Consider the following 13,927-nt stretch of genomic DNA (forward strand, 5'->3'; position numbering starts at 1 on the left):
AGAAATTAGTGCAATTTAAAAATTTTAAAGCTAGAGGTTTGCTTCCCTTTGGGGAACACTTCAGTTTCTTAACTATTTATTGACTGAAGGTATTTGAACTGGGAGCCATGACATCTGGGAGACATGGCATTAAGTTGTGGAACCCAGCTCCACCATATACTAACTGGGATATCTAGTGAGTAAAGCTGAGTGACATTTCTCTCATCAATATAATGACCAAAATTAGATATCTATCATGATAGATAGAGTTTGGGTGGCAATTCACTTTAATTCTTTTCCCTTAACTCATAAATTAGTGGTTGGGGTGGATTTTGCCTTATGTTGTGCAGGGTAGACTCAACATACTTCTTCTCCTTTTTTTTTTTTTTTTTTAAAGATTTTATTTATTTACTTGACACAGAGAGAGAGAGAGAGTGAGAGAGGAAATACAAGCAGCTGGAGTGGGAGAGGGAGAAGTAGGCTTCGCGCTGAGCAGGGGGCCCCAGGAGGGGCTGGATCTCAGGACCCTGGGATCATGACCTGAGTCTAAGGCAGACACTTAACAACTGAGCCACCCAGGCACCCCACATATCTCTTCTTTTAAGTAAGTTCTCAAACCCAACCAGAGCCCTAGAGTCTAGAGGACGGTTATCTTAGTTTCTATGTTGTATGCATGTACTGTTGTTGAATTTGTGGCTATGTGCTGGGTGCAACTCATTGATGAAGACTTTCAGGCAGCTGTGAACTTGATTTTAACTGTCGTTTGATTTCTTCTTTTGCAAACTCATAAGATCCCAGAAGCCAGGGGTCTGTTTATTCATTTAGACTCCTTCTGAGTCATTCAGGTACAGGGTGTGTCTGTCAATTGAAACTGCACACGGATAAGTTTTGCGTTCACATCTGTCAGGATGGGAAGCCAATGCGACCAGGGACTGAGTGGAAATCTTCAGTGTCGCAGCAGGGCAGGGCAGAAGTGCTCTGAGTTTGTCATTTAGGCGGAGCTGACCAAGGCCGACTCTACTCTCACCGTCTTAAGTAGAATCTAAGCGGAAAAAAAAAAAAGAGTAGGCGTGTTGGGAGCACTGAGGTTTTGGGGCCTCTGAGTTTTCCCGAGTAGAAGGGGAGAGAAGGGCACTGGCCTCAGACTAAGCTGGTTGGGTGCAGCGGCTTTTCCGTTTTGGAAGTTCTTCAGCTGCCCAAGCTTTTTAAAACTCTCACGCCCCAGCAGCTGCCCATCTCCCCAAAGGAACACCACTGGCCAGAATCTGGGACACACGGCTGACCTTGCGCCCAGTTGAATGAGGGAAACCCTTACCCAGCGTCTCCCCAGGGCGGGCCCATCTCGCCGCGAGTCCCGGGAAAGCCACCTTCTGCCCCTCAGACCGCAAGTTTCAGGGCAGCAGCGGGATGGGGGGTGGGGAGAAGTAAAGGAACCTCCGGGGCCACTCTCCCTTCTAGGCTGCTGCATATCTCCTCCGTGTCTCTTGAGCGCCCTGCCAGTTTCTCCTCCCCAGAGAGCGGCGGGGATTCTCGGGGTCTCGGCCCCTGTTTTCCCTGCCTGCGCAGAAGCGGCCGCGGGGCCCGCGTCCTAAGTCTCTGGACTCCGATCCAATCAAGGACTCCAGCGTGTAGGGGACCAGAGAGGTGCGCTGCGAGACCCCGGGCTGTCCTCTGCGTCCTAAGACTTCTCAGGAGAAAAGTTTCCAAAGGCTCCCCACCTCCTCTCTTTTGTAAGACTCAGGAGAACGGTCTCCAGTAGTGGCGGACAGCACGGCGAGGGCCGTGATTTATACATCAGAATCCAGGGGGCACCAGCCTCCGTCCCTTCTCTGTTTTTTTTTTTTTTTTTTTTTTTTTTCTTTCGGTTGCCTGTGGGGGAGGAGTGTGGTGTGTGTGTGTGTGTGTGTGTGTGTGTGTGTGTGTGTGCGTGCCCGCGCTTCTGCCCCAGATCTTTCCTGGACAGCGAGTCTCTGCAGCCGAGATCCGGAGGCCCCCAGCCACTGGCTGAGGGCGTGGGGGTTGAAATATTAACCCCTCCCCGCCTCTTCCTAGAGAAGCCACCCAGCCTCAGCGGGGCGCTCGGCGACTTCAGCTAACGGGCCGGCGTGGGCCGCGGCGAGCAGTGCTGGCCATTGGAGTGTGCGGCTGCGGAGGGAGGGGACCCCGACTCGAGTAAGTTTGGAGAGCGTCGCAGTCAGTCCCGGGCAGCAACAAGATGCCGAGCGCTCAGTGGAGACCCGGAGCTCTCCCAACGCAACTTCGTCCTGCCTGAGCGAGGTAGGGGACTACGCGCCTTGCCAGCACCGGTCGGGGGCGCGGGGGATCCCCGCTGCAGGAGGTTTTCAGTGTTAGAAAGGAATTTTTAAACCGGAACAGGGGTGGGGGGAGACCAACTTTTGAAACATCCATATCTGGGCGCTGGAAACATTCATCCCTGGGCTGCTAAGGAGCCCAACCCGATCGGATTGCCCAAGAATGGGGCACTTGTGATTTGCGAAGTTTGGAAAAGGGTTAAGTCCAACTGTAAACCCGACCAGGAATGGGGGTTAGTGAAACCTGCGGTTGGTCGCAGAGGGAGGGAAGGCGCTTATATTTGGAAATCCTATAGACAAAGAATATGGGGGGGGGGGGGCTTAAAGTTGCACTGGCGGCGAGCAGGGTGCGGAATTCGGTGGGAGAAATGCACAGCGTCTAGCCGGGAGCAGCCTCTGCTCTCCCAGTTACTGCTGTTTCTGTTAACCCACTTCTTTCACATTGCTGCGTTATCTTGAAACATTACAAGCAGACTTCTGCTAACCAGTGCCGTTTCATTCCCTCCACACTTTCTAGTTCTAAGAGAGGAGGCAACATGTTGGGGGAGGGCAGTAAATGAAACGGCGGGCTATAGTTCAGCAACGCACCAGCCCTACATTTATGTTTCTGGACAGAAGCTCTGAACTTGGAATTAGGAATGTAGTGGCATGTATCGTTATCATTAGTAGTATTAACTTCTCTCTTTTGTCTGTGTGCCCGTGTGTGTTTTGGCCAAACCCATAGTAACTAAACATACTCCTTATACAATCAATGAATGTACTAAATTCCTGGGATTTGTTGCAATCTCTTATGAATGTTTTTCATTGAATACCTTAATATTTTCTTGCACTGGTTTACAAGGAAAAAAAAAAAAACTAGAAGAAGAAATTAAGAAAAGGCAGTTGCTTCACAGAAGCGTAAGCTTTCCTGTTTACCAAAAGGCCTGGGCGGGCTTGGCTACCCACACCCCTCGGACCCTGAGCACACCTGTTCCTAGAGAGTTATTAATAGAGCCCAAAGAATGACTTACTCTGTCAAATGATTTTCGTGCAAATCTAATGTGTTGCAAGGCAATTAGGTGGTGGTTCTCAGCTCTTTTAGCTGTGTGGTGGTAGAAAGCAGAGGTGGTGTGCGTCTCCACCTTCATATTAGCGGTTGGGTCTCTTCGAAGGAGAGACCAAGAGCTGGTGGTGAACCGGCTGGTGAGCGGGCCAATGCGTCAGAGAACCTCCAAGCTGGAGACTTGGTGGAGGTTAGAGGTGGGGTAGTAAGAGGGCCGGAGAGGTGTTACAAATGGGGCTCCCTTCTCTAGTTTTTCCATTTCCCTTTTGGTGTGACACAAGAGAGTTTTCGTCTTGTTGAGTTGGGACTTTTCAATTTGGGTAAATTTTATTTTTTCTCCCTCCCCTACCCTTACTTCCTCTCCCCTTTATTTGGCAAGAAATGTGAATTTGATTTTTTTTTTTTTTTAATCCCAGTCTTTGCGCTTTCTCCAAGTTTCCTTAAAACAAATCCAGACAAAACTGGAGCAGTGCCTTAGTTAGAATGAATTATGCCAGTGTACTGTGGCTTTTTCCCTGACGCTCTCCTCTTTGTGACTTGTTTAAAGCTGCGGTTTCCGAGGGCCTCTCCAACCAAGGAAAAGCAAAAACGCCGGGATCTCTCTGACGGAACCACCATCCCCCGCAACAAGTGAAGGCTCCCTCGGCCTCGCCCTCTAGCGTTCTTCTGGAGAAGCGCCTCCCCCGGATTCCTGGAGACCGTGCACCATGGGGTCTACCAGCATCCCGCTGGTGAAGGCCCTTCGCAGTCCTGTCTCCGACTATGTCAACTATGACATCATCGTCCGGCATTATAACTACACAGGAAAGCTGAACATCAGCGCGGACAAGGAGAATGGCATTAAACTGAGCTCAGTGGTCTTCATTCTCATCTGCTGTTGTATCATCCTAGAGAACATCTTTGTCTTGCTGACCATTTGGAAAACCAAGAAGTTCCACCGACCTATGTACTACTTTATTGGCAACCTGGCCCTCTCAGACCTGTTGGCAGGAGTGGCCTACACAGCCAACCTGCTCTTGTCTGGTGCCACCACCTACAAGCTCACCCCCGCCCAGTGGTTTCTGCGGGAAGGGAGTATGTTTGTGGCCCTGTCTGCCTCCGTGTTCAGCCTCCTCGCCATCGCTATCGAGCGCTATATCACGATGTTGAAAATGAAACTCCACAACGGGAGCAACAGCTTCCGCTCCTTCCTGCTGATCAGCGCCTGCTGGGTCATCTCCCTCATCCTGGGCGGCCTGCCCATCATGGGCTGGAACTGCATCAGCGCGCTCTACAACTGCTCCACCGTCCTGCCGCTCTACCACAAGCACTATATCCTCTTCTGCACCACGGTCTTCACTCTGCTCCTGCTGGCCATCGTCATCCTCTACTGCCGGATCTACTCCTTGGTCAGGACTCGGAGCCGCCGCCTGACCTTCCGCAAGAACATGTCCAAGGCCAGCCGCAGCTCAGAGAAGTCGCTGGCGCTGCTCAAAACCGTGATCATCGTCCTGAGCGTCTTCATCGCCTGCTGGGCGCCCCTCTTCATCCTGCTCCTGCTGGACGTGGGCTGCAAGGTGAAGACCTGCGATATCCTCTTCAGAGCTGAGTACTTCCTGGTGCTGGCGGTGCTCAACTCGGGCACCAACCCCATCATTTATACCCTGACCAACAAGGAGATGCGCCGGGCCTTCATCCGGATCCTGTCCTGCTGCAAGTGCCCCAGCGGGGACTCCGCAGGCAAATTCAAGCGACCCATCATTGCTGGCATGGAATTCAGCCGCAGTAAGTCGGACAACTCCTCCCACCCGCAGAAGGACGATGGGGACAACCCAGAGACCATTATGTCTTCTGGAAATGTCAACTCTTCCTCCTAAAGCGAGCGCTGCTGACCCTTGGGGAGAGTTCTTGTGTGGTGACCCACCAGCCAGTGTTTGGAAAAAAAAAAAAAAATCTCTGTCTCCACTGCTGCCAGGGAGGAGCTGCTGGGAGCCAGAGGGAGGACGGGCAGCGTAAGAGCAGCCTGCTGGTGCAGGGGTGTTGGCGGGTTAGTTCCTGTGAACAATGCACTGGGAAGGGTGGAGATCAGGTCCTGGCCTGGAATCTATTTCCTACCCCCACCACCCCGCCTGCCCTGGAGCTTTGATTTTGCACTGAGCCAAAGGTCTAGCATCGTCAAGCTCCTGAAGGGTTCATTTGGCCCCTCCTTGAAGACTAAGGTCCCAGTGTGAAAGCATCTGTGGGGAGCTTTGAGGAGATGTTTTCTTTCACCTTACTTTTCAGCCCAAGTGATTGTGTGCACTTCTGCTTCTCTGGGTATGCTCTGCATATCCTACCCTCCCTTCCCCTTCATGCCCCTCCTCAAAATTCTGTTACTTTATATTCGAACTACCTGGCCTTCATCAGAGCTGGGGTTGTGGCATGGTCCGTTTCTTGATGGTCTGTAGCAGGTAGGCTGTGTCCAGGAGGTAAACTGTGAGGAATGGAGATGGTTTGGAGATGTAAAGCAATTTTATTTGCTGAGGCCAAAGTTTCCATGTAAGCTGGATCAGTTTTGGAATTTGGTTAAAGTCACTTGGATTTTTTTCTCTTTTAACAATTTTACAAGGAAATATGTTACAGTGTGGTTATCCATTGTGGCTGAAATCTGCATAAGGCAGTCCAATTTATTTAAATGGTATGGGGCAGAATCCTTTGTGTCATAGGAGAAACAAACTAGCAAACCCAGGTGAAAACTGACTGGGGGTGGGATGGGGTGACTGTAAACCAAGAGAGATTTCTAAATGAATCTGTCTAACAAATACATCTGTCTTTGGCACTTTTGTTGATGTTTATTTCAGAGTGTTTTGTGAATTAGTGCAACCAACAGGATGGTTGTATTTTGTTGTGTTAAAAGTACTTTCCGTGATTTTTGAATGTATTTGTTTCAGCATTTTATCGGATTTTTCTAACTTGTGTTAACACCGTTGAATGTGTATTTCCTAAGAAAATACAACCCTCTTGTGCCATTAAAGCATTACTTTAACTGATAGGGAATACCAGAAGTTTTTCAGTACAGCTGTTCATTAAATAGTCAATTAAAGATGTGTATAAATGTTACAAAAAATAAAAATATATTGCTGTCTCTTTAGTATGGTTTTCAGTGCAATTAAACTGAAAAATGTCTTTTAAAAAAATAGTATTTAATAGGTTTCTGACTTTTGTGGATCATTTTGCACATAGCTTTATCAACTTTTAAACATTAATAAACTGATTTTTTTTAAAGATTCCTCTGTGAAGAGCATTTTTAAAAAAATAATTATTAAGATTCTGTTTGACTATGTGGCTCTTTAGAATCAAAGTTATGGGCAAATTTCTATTACCCTTTAAAGGATTTTACCTTGATAAACTAGGGTGTGAAAAAAAATGTGGTTTGTTAAAAACCACTCTATCTTTTTCAGGAAGAGAAACTTCAATAAGTTAACATTGAAGAGTAGTAAAAAACACGATGAAAACCACCAACTTCTAAATACCACATTGACAAGTAAATGTAATTATTGGAGTTTTAAATTGTATTCAGGCCAAAGTAAATTATATATAATAAGTCTTGTCCTAAAATATGGATTTAAAAAATATATATACAACAGTGTGGTTGTATATCTAATTTAAATTATGAAACTCAATGGTCATTGCAAACCCATCAACAAAAGCTTGCATTCTTGGCTTTCCACCAACATGCTGGAGAAATGGGGATATGGATATGGGAGATAATATATTAAATCACTTAATTTTTTTCAGGACACTCTCTTGGCTTCACCCAGACAATCCTTTGAACAATATGGGACTATATGGTATCAATGAATTAGCAAGTTGCAGAACCTTGGTGGAACAGTATACATCTCATACCTGAAAACTTTCAATTAATACTATCTAAAAGTTTTAACATCTTAACCATTACTTTATCTAACTATACAATGAGAGCAAGGGCACTTTGTAAGCATCACAGAATTACTGTAATAGTTTATTCTTGTTTCAACATTATTGTCCTCTTCACTGGGGATTAATTCAAAGGATTTTGGTGTGTTTGGCTCTTTAGTCCTATTATTACTTTCAGAATTTGTGCTTTCAACTGTCATTGAATATGCACAGGACACAGTTGGGACATGAAGATAAACCTCACCTAACAGAGTAGTTGTCATTTCTGGGTAAGGTTAACTGTGGGAAACAGAAGTGTGTTAACCAAGGAAACCTTAGGTCACAACCTCCAGTTTCCTGAAGGAAATGCCAAAAATGCTCTGAAGACAAAAGACTGGAAACAAACTGGAATGTCTCTATCCATCTGTCTGCTGGGGCGGAAGGAATGAGTTCATGCTGCACTCACTTCCTAGAGCTTTCATTACAGAGTCAAGCATAATGGAAAAGCCATCCATTTTGTGTTTCTATGGAAGATAAGTGTTCCTACTCTTGGTTTTATCTTTATAAGCACAGCAGTGACTCATACAACATGGGGAAGATGAGGTAGGGCAGCTGACCCTGGTGGAGGTTGGGGAGCTCGTGACAATGAGTGACAGAGAGGACAGCCTCACTTGTCCACCTGTGAGCACACTATCCAGTCATGGAATGTGCATTCTTCCTGGAAATTCCAGACCATGCATGTCATTCCAAGACAGCTAGCTAGTCATGGACTATAGTTTTCCTGGGCAGGTGTGGGATAGAGTCCTACCTCTGGCCAAGAAGTAATGGCTAACATAAAGGAATCCTTGGTTTTATCTCAACACAAATATCTGGTTTTAACTTAGTGTATCCTGAGAATTGAGTATGAAAAAAAACCTCAGTAGCTATATATTTATACTAAGACAAATGTCCATAAAGCTCTGATTAAAAGACATAGGTAGCGTTCTATAAGAGGAGTAAAACAGGCAATCGGAGCAATGCCTGATATATGCTTGTTGAAGTGCCTCTGACTCATAAATATTCAGGAAAGTTACAAATCGACATCCAATAATACTTTATTTCCAGGGCACCTGGGTGCCTCTGTTGGTTGAGCGTCAGACTCTTGGTTTCAGCTCAGGTCATGATCTTGGGATCAAGCTGCGTGTGAGACTTTAGGTTTATCACAGAGTTTGCTTGAGACCCTCTCCCTCTGCCCCAATCCCCTTGCATACTCTCTCTATCTCAAATAAATAAAATAAATCTTTAAAAAGAATACTTTATTCCCAACATTAAATGTGATTACAATTCTACAGAATATTTCAATAGATACCTTACATAAGACAAATGTTTGTTCTTGCTTTTTAGCCTCATTATAAGTAGAAAAATTAAATTCTTTAATAAAAGTTGATCTAGTGATATTAGAAATTCCAAAATTTATAGTGATAGAAATTTTGCATTTATGTTGATTAGAGACTGGATTTTATTTTAGTAATGTCAGTGCTTTGACTGTGACTTATGGCATCTTTAAGGTTCTCCCAATGTAAAAAGTCTTATTATGAAGATTTTAGCTTCTTTTAAAATTGGATTAATTTCTACAGTGGACACTGCCTGTGATAAGGATGTGCCCAATATAATACTTTGTAGTACTTCTAACCCAGACTGTACTTTTTGAATGATTTTGACTCTTCATGCTTCCATCCAGTATATCACTGAGACCTCTCACGTTTTCCAGGTAATTACAAATACAGCTTGGTTTGGGAGTTACTACTTTGAAATAGCAACTTCAGAAAGATGATTCGCTCTATTGGGGAAATCCTACCAAGTGAGGACTTGAAGTTCAAGTAATTATAAATATTAGCAGCCCCATATTCAATTGAGAAGCAAGACATAATACTTAACACAGAACTGTTAAATTTCAACTTGTAGTCATTGGTTCAAAAATTAATTTCTAACTAGGAACTCTTATTTACCTACATTATTTGCAATAACGATTTTCTGTGCTATCTGTGTAATGTTCAGTTATTCTTTTCTTTAATATTGCTGGCTCCATACTCAGATGGAATGATGTTTCCTGCAGACACTTAACTAATAAAATCAAACTAGATGGATCTCGTTTCTTAACTAACTAGATCAAACTAAATTTGTCTGTGTTTTCTCTAAATAGTTTTAAAACATCTTGATGGAGAAATCACAGCCAAAAGAAACTTTTATAGGACCTATTATAGTATTCTTTCCCTGTGGACACAGTTAAGTTCTTGATGATGAGAAATCATAATAGATTACATCATTTCCCCCAACCTTCCTGCTTTTTTGATGTCTTTACATGGTCCAAAGAAAGGGACTCAAAATATTTTTTTACACATACCACTGCCTGCACTGCCACACTGATTGGAACTAGAGTCATCTTCCAGAATGCGCAGGCAAGCAAGGTCTACCTGAATCACCAAAAGCCTTTAGATTGTTTGCAAAGAAAAAGAATTTTTAACCAGTGGTCAAAAGAGCTAGGAGAGATAAGAGGAAGATAACAGTGAAGGAGGGTTAGACCTGCATTAGATTGAGTCTTTTCACAGTCCTTGACAAGAACCAGGACAAAGAGCAAATTTGGTTCATGTTGAAGATATTTCACCTAATACATCCGATCTCTTACTCCTTGTGCTTTCTTCTTAGAATCCGCCTTTCAAGTGGTTCCCATTTTTCTCATGCTCTCTTTTTCATCCCTTTGAGGATTGAAGGATTAAAAATTAGATTTAGCTCTGGGTATAATTATCAGCAAAACCATGTGTGGATTGCGTATTTGAATGAACAAGAATTGCTACATTTTCTTTTACTGGAGTACCATCATGTGCCCAACCAGCTCCTGTGTTAACAATGGATAAACACATTGTGGTAAATTCATACAACAGAATACTATTCAGAAATTTAAAAGGGAACTGCTACTGATACTTGCAATAATTTGCATAAATCTCAAAACCATTCTATTGAGCAGAAGAAGCCAGCCACGAAAGAGAACATACTGCCTGATTCCATTTATGTGAAATTTAAGAGCAGGCAAAACTGAACTATGATGATGGAAATCAGAAGAGTGGTTGCCTTGCAGAGAGGATAAACTGGAAAGGAACATGAAGGTAGTTTACAGATTGTTAGCAATGTTCTGTATCTTTATTTTTAGGATGTTATTTACTTGGGTGTATGCATTTGTCTAAACTTATCCAACCATATTAAGGCCTATGAAATGTAAAAAAAAAAAAATCAGGATGGCAGACTTCCATCTGAATATGAGGGTTATATGGGACATTCTCTGTGAAGTTATGAAACGAGGTTCCAAAGAGTTCAATAGAACATGGCAAAAGTTCCAAAGTGTTCCACAGAAGGAACATTTGCTCTTTTAGCATTCTGCTAAGTCCCAGAACCAAAACATTAAACTGCTAAATAATTGTGACCCGATGATATTCTCTTTGCTTCTATAGGATGAGAATTTGGCTTAGTATTGGTATTTGTAATCCCTGAAGAATTTCTGTATCTTGGAAGAGTCTAGGATTGTAATGAAACTGTCACAATAGAAGTCTATTGACATTCTGGTTTCAGTCTTAGGAATACATAATGTACTGTAAGTAACCTTATGAAGAACGGGCTTTTACACATGGACAAGGATACTGACACATATTAGTATTGGTGACTTTCAGGCTGGAGTGTGCCAAACCATTTCTTATTACCTGACCAAACCTATAAAAGGCATCCAGTCAGATAATAACGCTCACCGCAGGTGCAAGCACTGCATTGTTAGAAGTCATGCACAGAGACACAAAAGGAACGGAAGACAGGCTCGCATTCTTGATGCCTTTATATGCTTGTCATAGCTTAGACAAACTGTGCTCAGCCCTGTGGGAGGATTTCTTCCTTCAGCCGTCTCCAGGAGTTGCAGGGTTGAGGCAAAGTGCTTCAGGTGCTGCAGTGGTCCTTGGTCAGGCTGATTGGATACAGGGAGAATGGGAATGGGAAAGAAGGGGCAGTGATACCAGGGATGACCCAGAGGGGAAGCTGGTTGCTTATCTACTTCCCTAGAGTTCTGATCCCATTATTGGTCTGCTTTTCTGCAGCTTTGTGATACCAGGGCAGAAAGAACAACCTTACGAGGAAGCCTTGTGTGGCTCAGTCTTCCTGCTCCCATCCCTCTTGATGGGTACACCCACCCATTGCATTCTGCAAGAATGCTTGCCCTAGGCGGTGTGCTATGTCTATCAGGCAAACCATTAAAAAATTCCCCGCCTTCCCAGAGTTTATAGGATTCCCTTCTCCAGCCCTGGTGCTTCATTGGCTCCTTCTCTTTGGGGTCCAGGGAACCTGAGTTTGCCACTGCTGTTCCAATCCCTGAATATACTGAGTTCTTAAGCAATGTAAGATAATTTTATTTAGCAAATATGGTTCATGTTAGCAGCTATTATTTAGCCAATATCTCTAAATAACTTAAAATTAGATAATGGGGCATTAATTTTTAGATTTGGAATGGAGACAAGTCCTTTATGTTTTTGGATGCTGTTGGAAATAAGAGCATTTGTATTAAATTTTTCAAGTTCTAGGCCCCATGTGAAATCCAAGCATTCATGTTTTTAGTTTCTGTCTCACCTTAATTTGTGTTTTTCTTTTTAGAACACTGCTCTGAACTCTCTTGGGTGGAGCCACTTGGTTGAAATGAGCAAATGAAGCCTACATTTGAATAAATCTTAGGTGGTGTCCTTTATTTAACTTGGACAAAAGAGAAGGACCAAAATGCACAACTCAAGAGGAAACATGACACATCCTACATTATCAATATCATTCTGAGCAAATCCATCTAATGGTGAGCGATTGAAAATCAGCTACAGGGTTAGAGAAAGGCCTTTTTGGGTGCTGTATGTCTCAGTGACTCCTTCTGCTAGGGAGCTCTTTCTCACTCCCAGCAGCCCAAGAACTCTGCACCCTAGTCTTAAACACCATTCTCCCTGAACCAGAGCTACGTGTCTCACATTCAAGGGCCTTACATATAGGGTGGATCCTGGAGAATGCCACTAGCTCAGATGCCCACTAACCATTACCGGATCTACCCCTCAAAGGTCTTCTGGGGGCAGAACTAGTGGTTTCATGGGGGGTTTTTTTTGCACAAAGGAAAGCATATTTATTTCCAATTTCAGGCTTTCTCTTGTGCCTGTCTAGACACTTCAGAGAAAAACAAATTTAAATCACCAGTAAAGTTATGTTCTAAAATAGGAGAAGACTTATAAAGACATTAACTATCATATGCCTGGAGAGTCTTCACTCACCCAGCCTCCTGTGGCCCCAGAAATAGTGGTTAGCTCTCACATGCTGTTCTGCTTCGGCGATCTTCATGTGGCCACCTGCAGAAATAGTTCTTGGTTTCTCTTCCTTGTCTAGATGCTAGTCAGGGCGGCATTTAGAAAAACACAGATTTTCATATTCCCACGCACACGTGCAAAGTGAATTAGGATACCAAAGACTTACCTAGATTGTTCAATCCAAAAAAACCTTTGCCTCAATTCTCTGAATGTTTTATGCCAACCTTTTTTTCCCTCCAGCTCAATTACAATACTCTATAAAGCACAACAGGAAAAGTTGCCAAATTATAAGGAATTTAGAAGACATACCCACAAGGACCTCCTGATTTAAAGGGGCAAAAAGACCCCGACTAATAACATATGGTTTAGACAAGTTTCACATACGTTATCTCATCTTACATAGTCATTTTAAAAATTTTTCCTTTTTTTAAAAATGATGTACATTCAGTGTCTTGTTTTTTTTTTCATAATTAGTTATTTTGAATTGTAGCCCCAAGTAACAAAAATTGAAACGCATTCACATAATTTAAACATCTGTGGGTGATCTGTATCAAATGGATTTCTGCTCTCTGTTCATTTTCCAAGGAATTCAGTACAAGCCAGTTTAGTTACTGAGCTTGTTACCAAGGGTAAAGTTAAAGGAGATACCTGGATTATACTTTCTTTCCTTAAAGGGGTACTGTTAAGGCAGAAGCTGGGCTGAGGTCTATGTGGCCTGCAGATAAGGAAATTTTGATTTCTAGCTGTTTATTTAGTATCTTTCTATGTTCCTCTGGATTTTCTATTCAATTTGCAGAAAGGCCAGTGTTGGGTATTCTCAGAAAGTCTTGGTTAAATACTAATCAAGGAACTAGAGCATATTTTTAAAGTGTATGTGTTAATACCCAAATGTTCCTAGCAGCTAACTATTGGAGGATTGCTAGTGTGGGATGCTGGCTGCCTAAATACACATCAGAGTTCCACTAGAGAAAAAAAAAATTGCTCAATCTTTTGTTTGTCTTCTCAGAAAAGGAATGAATTAACTAGTTCTTCCCCAAAGTAAAACTTCAGACTGAAGGCATTAATTCAAAGTAATGCTCAACGTTGAAAACTAAACTATTTTAATTTAAGGAATGGACAATTATTTTTCTTTATGTTATAAAATTTTGTGTTGTGAAACTTTCTTGATTTATGGACAGTTAGTTGGCTTTTGGGAAGTACTATATGATTTTACCAGAGTCTCTTATAAGAAACAATTATTTACACGTAATTTTTGCCTAATGGATCGGAGATGCCTGTGGAGAATTTGGAGGAATTACATAAACACAGAAGGGAAAGAAAAGCACACCAAAGAGGCGTTTCACTGAAAAACCACGCAGTTATCGAATGCTATG

The 13,927-nt window shown here is 43.1% G+C and overlaps 1 protein-coding gene across 2 annotated transcripts; it reads left to right on the forward strand.

Annotated features, from left to right (window-relative positions):
• The first annotated feature begins 1,491 nt into the window (after positions 1-1,491).
• On the forward strand, positions 1,492-6,578 carry LOC111143048 (sphingosine-1-phosphate receptor 1). Of its 2 annotated transcripts, XM_022496482.1 has the most exons (3): positions 1,492-1,787; positions 2,032-2,256; positions 3,881-6,578. In XM_022496482.1, the coding sequence occupies exon 3, from the start codon at positions 4,041-4,043 to the stop codon at positions 5,187-5,189; it is 1,149 nt and encodes a 382-aa protein (XP_022352190.1). In that variant the 5' UTR covers positions 1,492-1,787; positions 2,032-2,256; positions 3,881-4,040; the 3' UTR covers positions 5,190-6,578. The 2 variants fall into 2 exon arrangements, with proteins under 2 accessions (XP_022352190.1, XP_022352189.1); XM_022496481.1 differs by lacking the exon at positions 1,492-1,787 and having other exon boundaries at positions 1,901-2,256.
• The last annotated feature ends 7,349 nt before the right edge of the window (positions 6,579-13,927 follow it).

The sequence above is a fragment of the Enhydra lutris genome, unplaced genomic scaffold (assembly GCF_002288905.1).
Source record: "Enhydra lutris kenyoni isolate GAN:26980312 unplaced genomic scaffold, ASM228890v2 scaffoldscaffold9, whole genome shotgun sequence".
NCBI classification, from domain to species: Eukaryota; Metazoa; Chordata; class Mammalia; order Carnivora; family Mustelidae; genus Enhydra; species Enhydra lutris.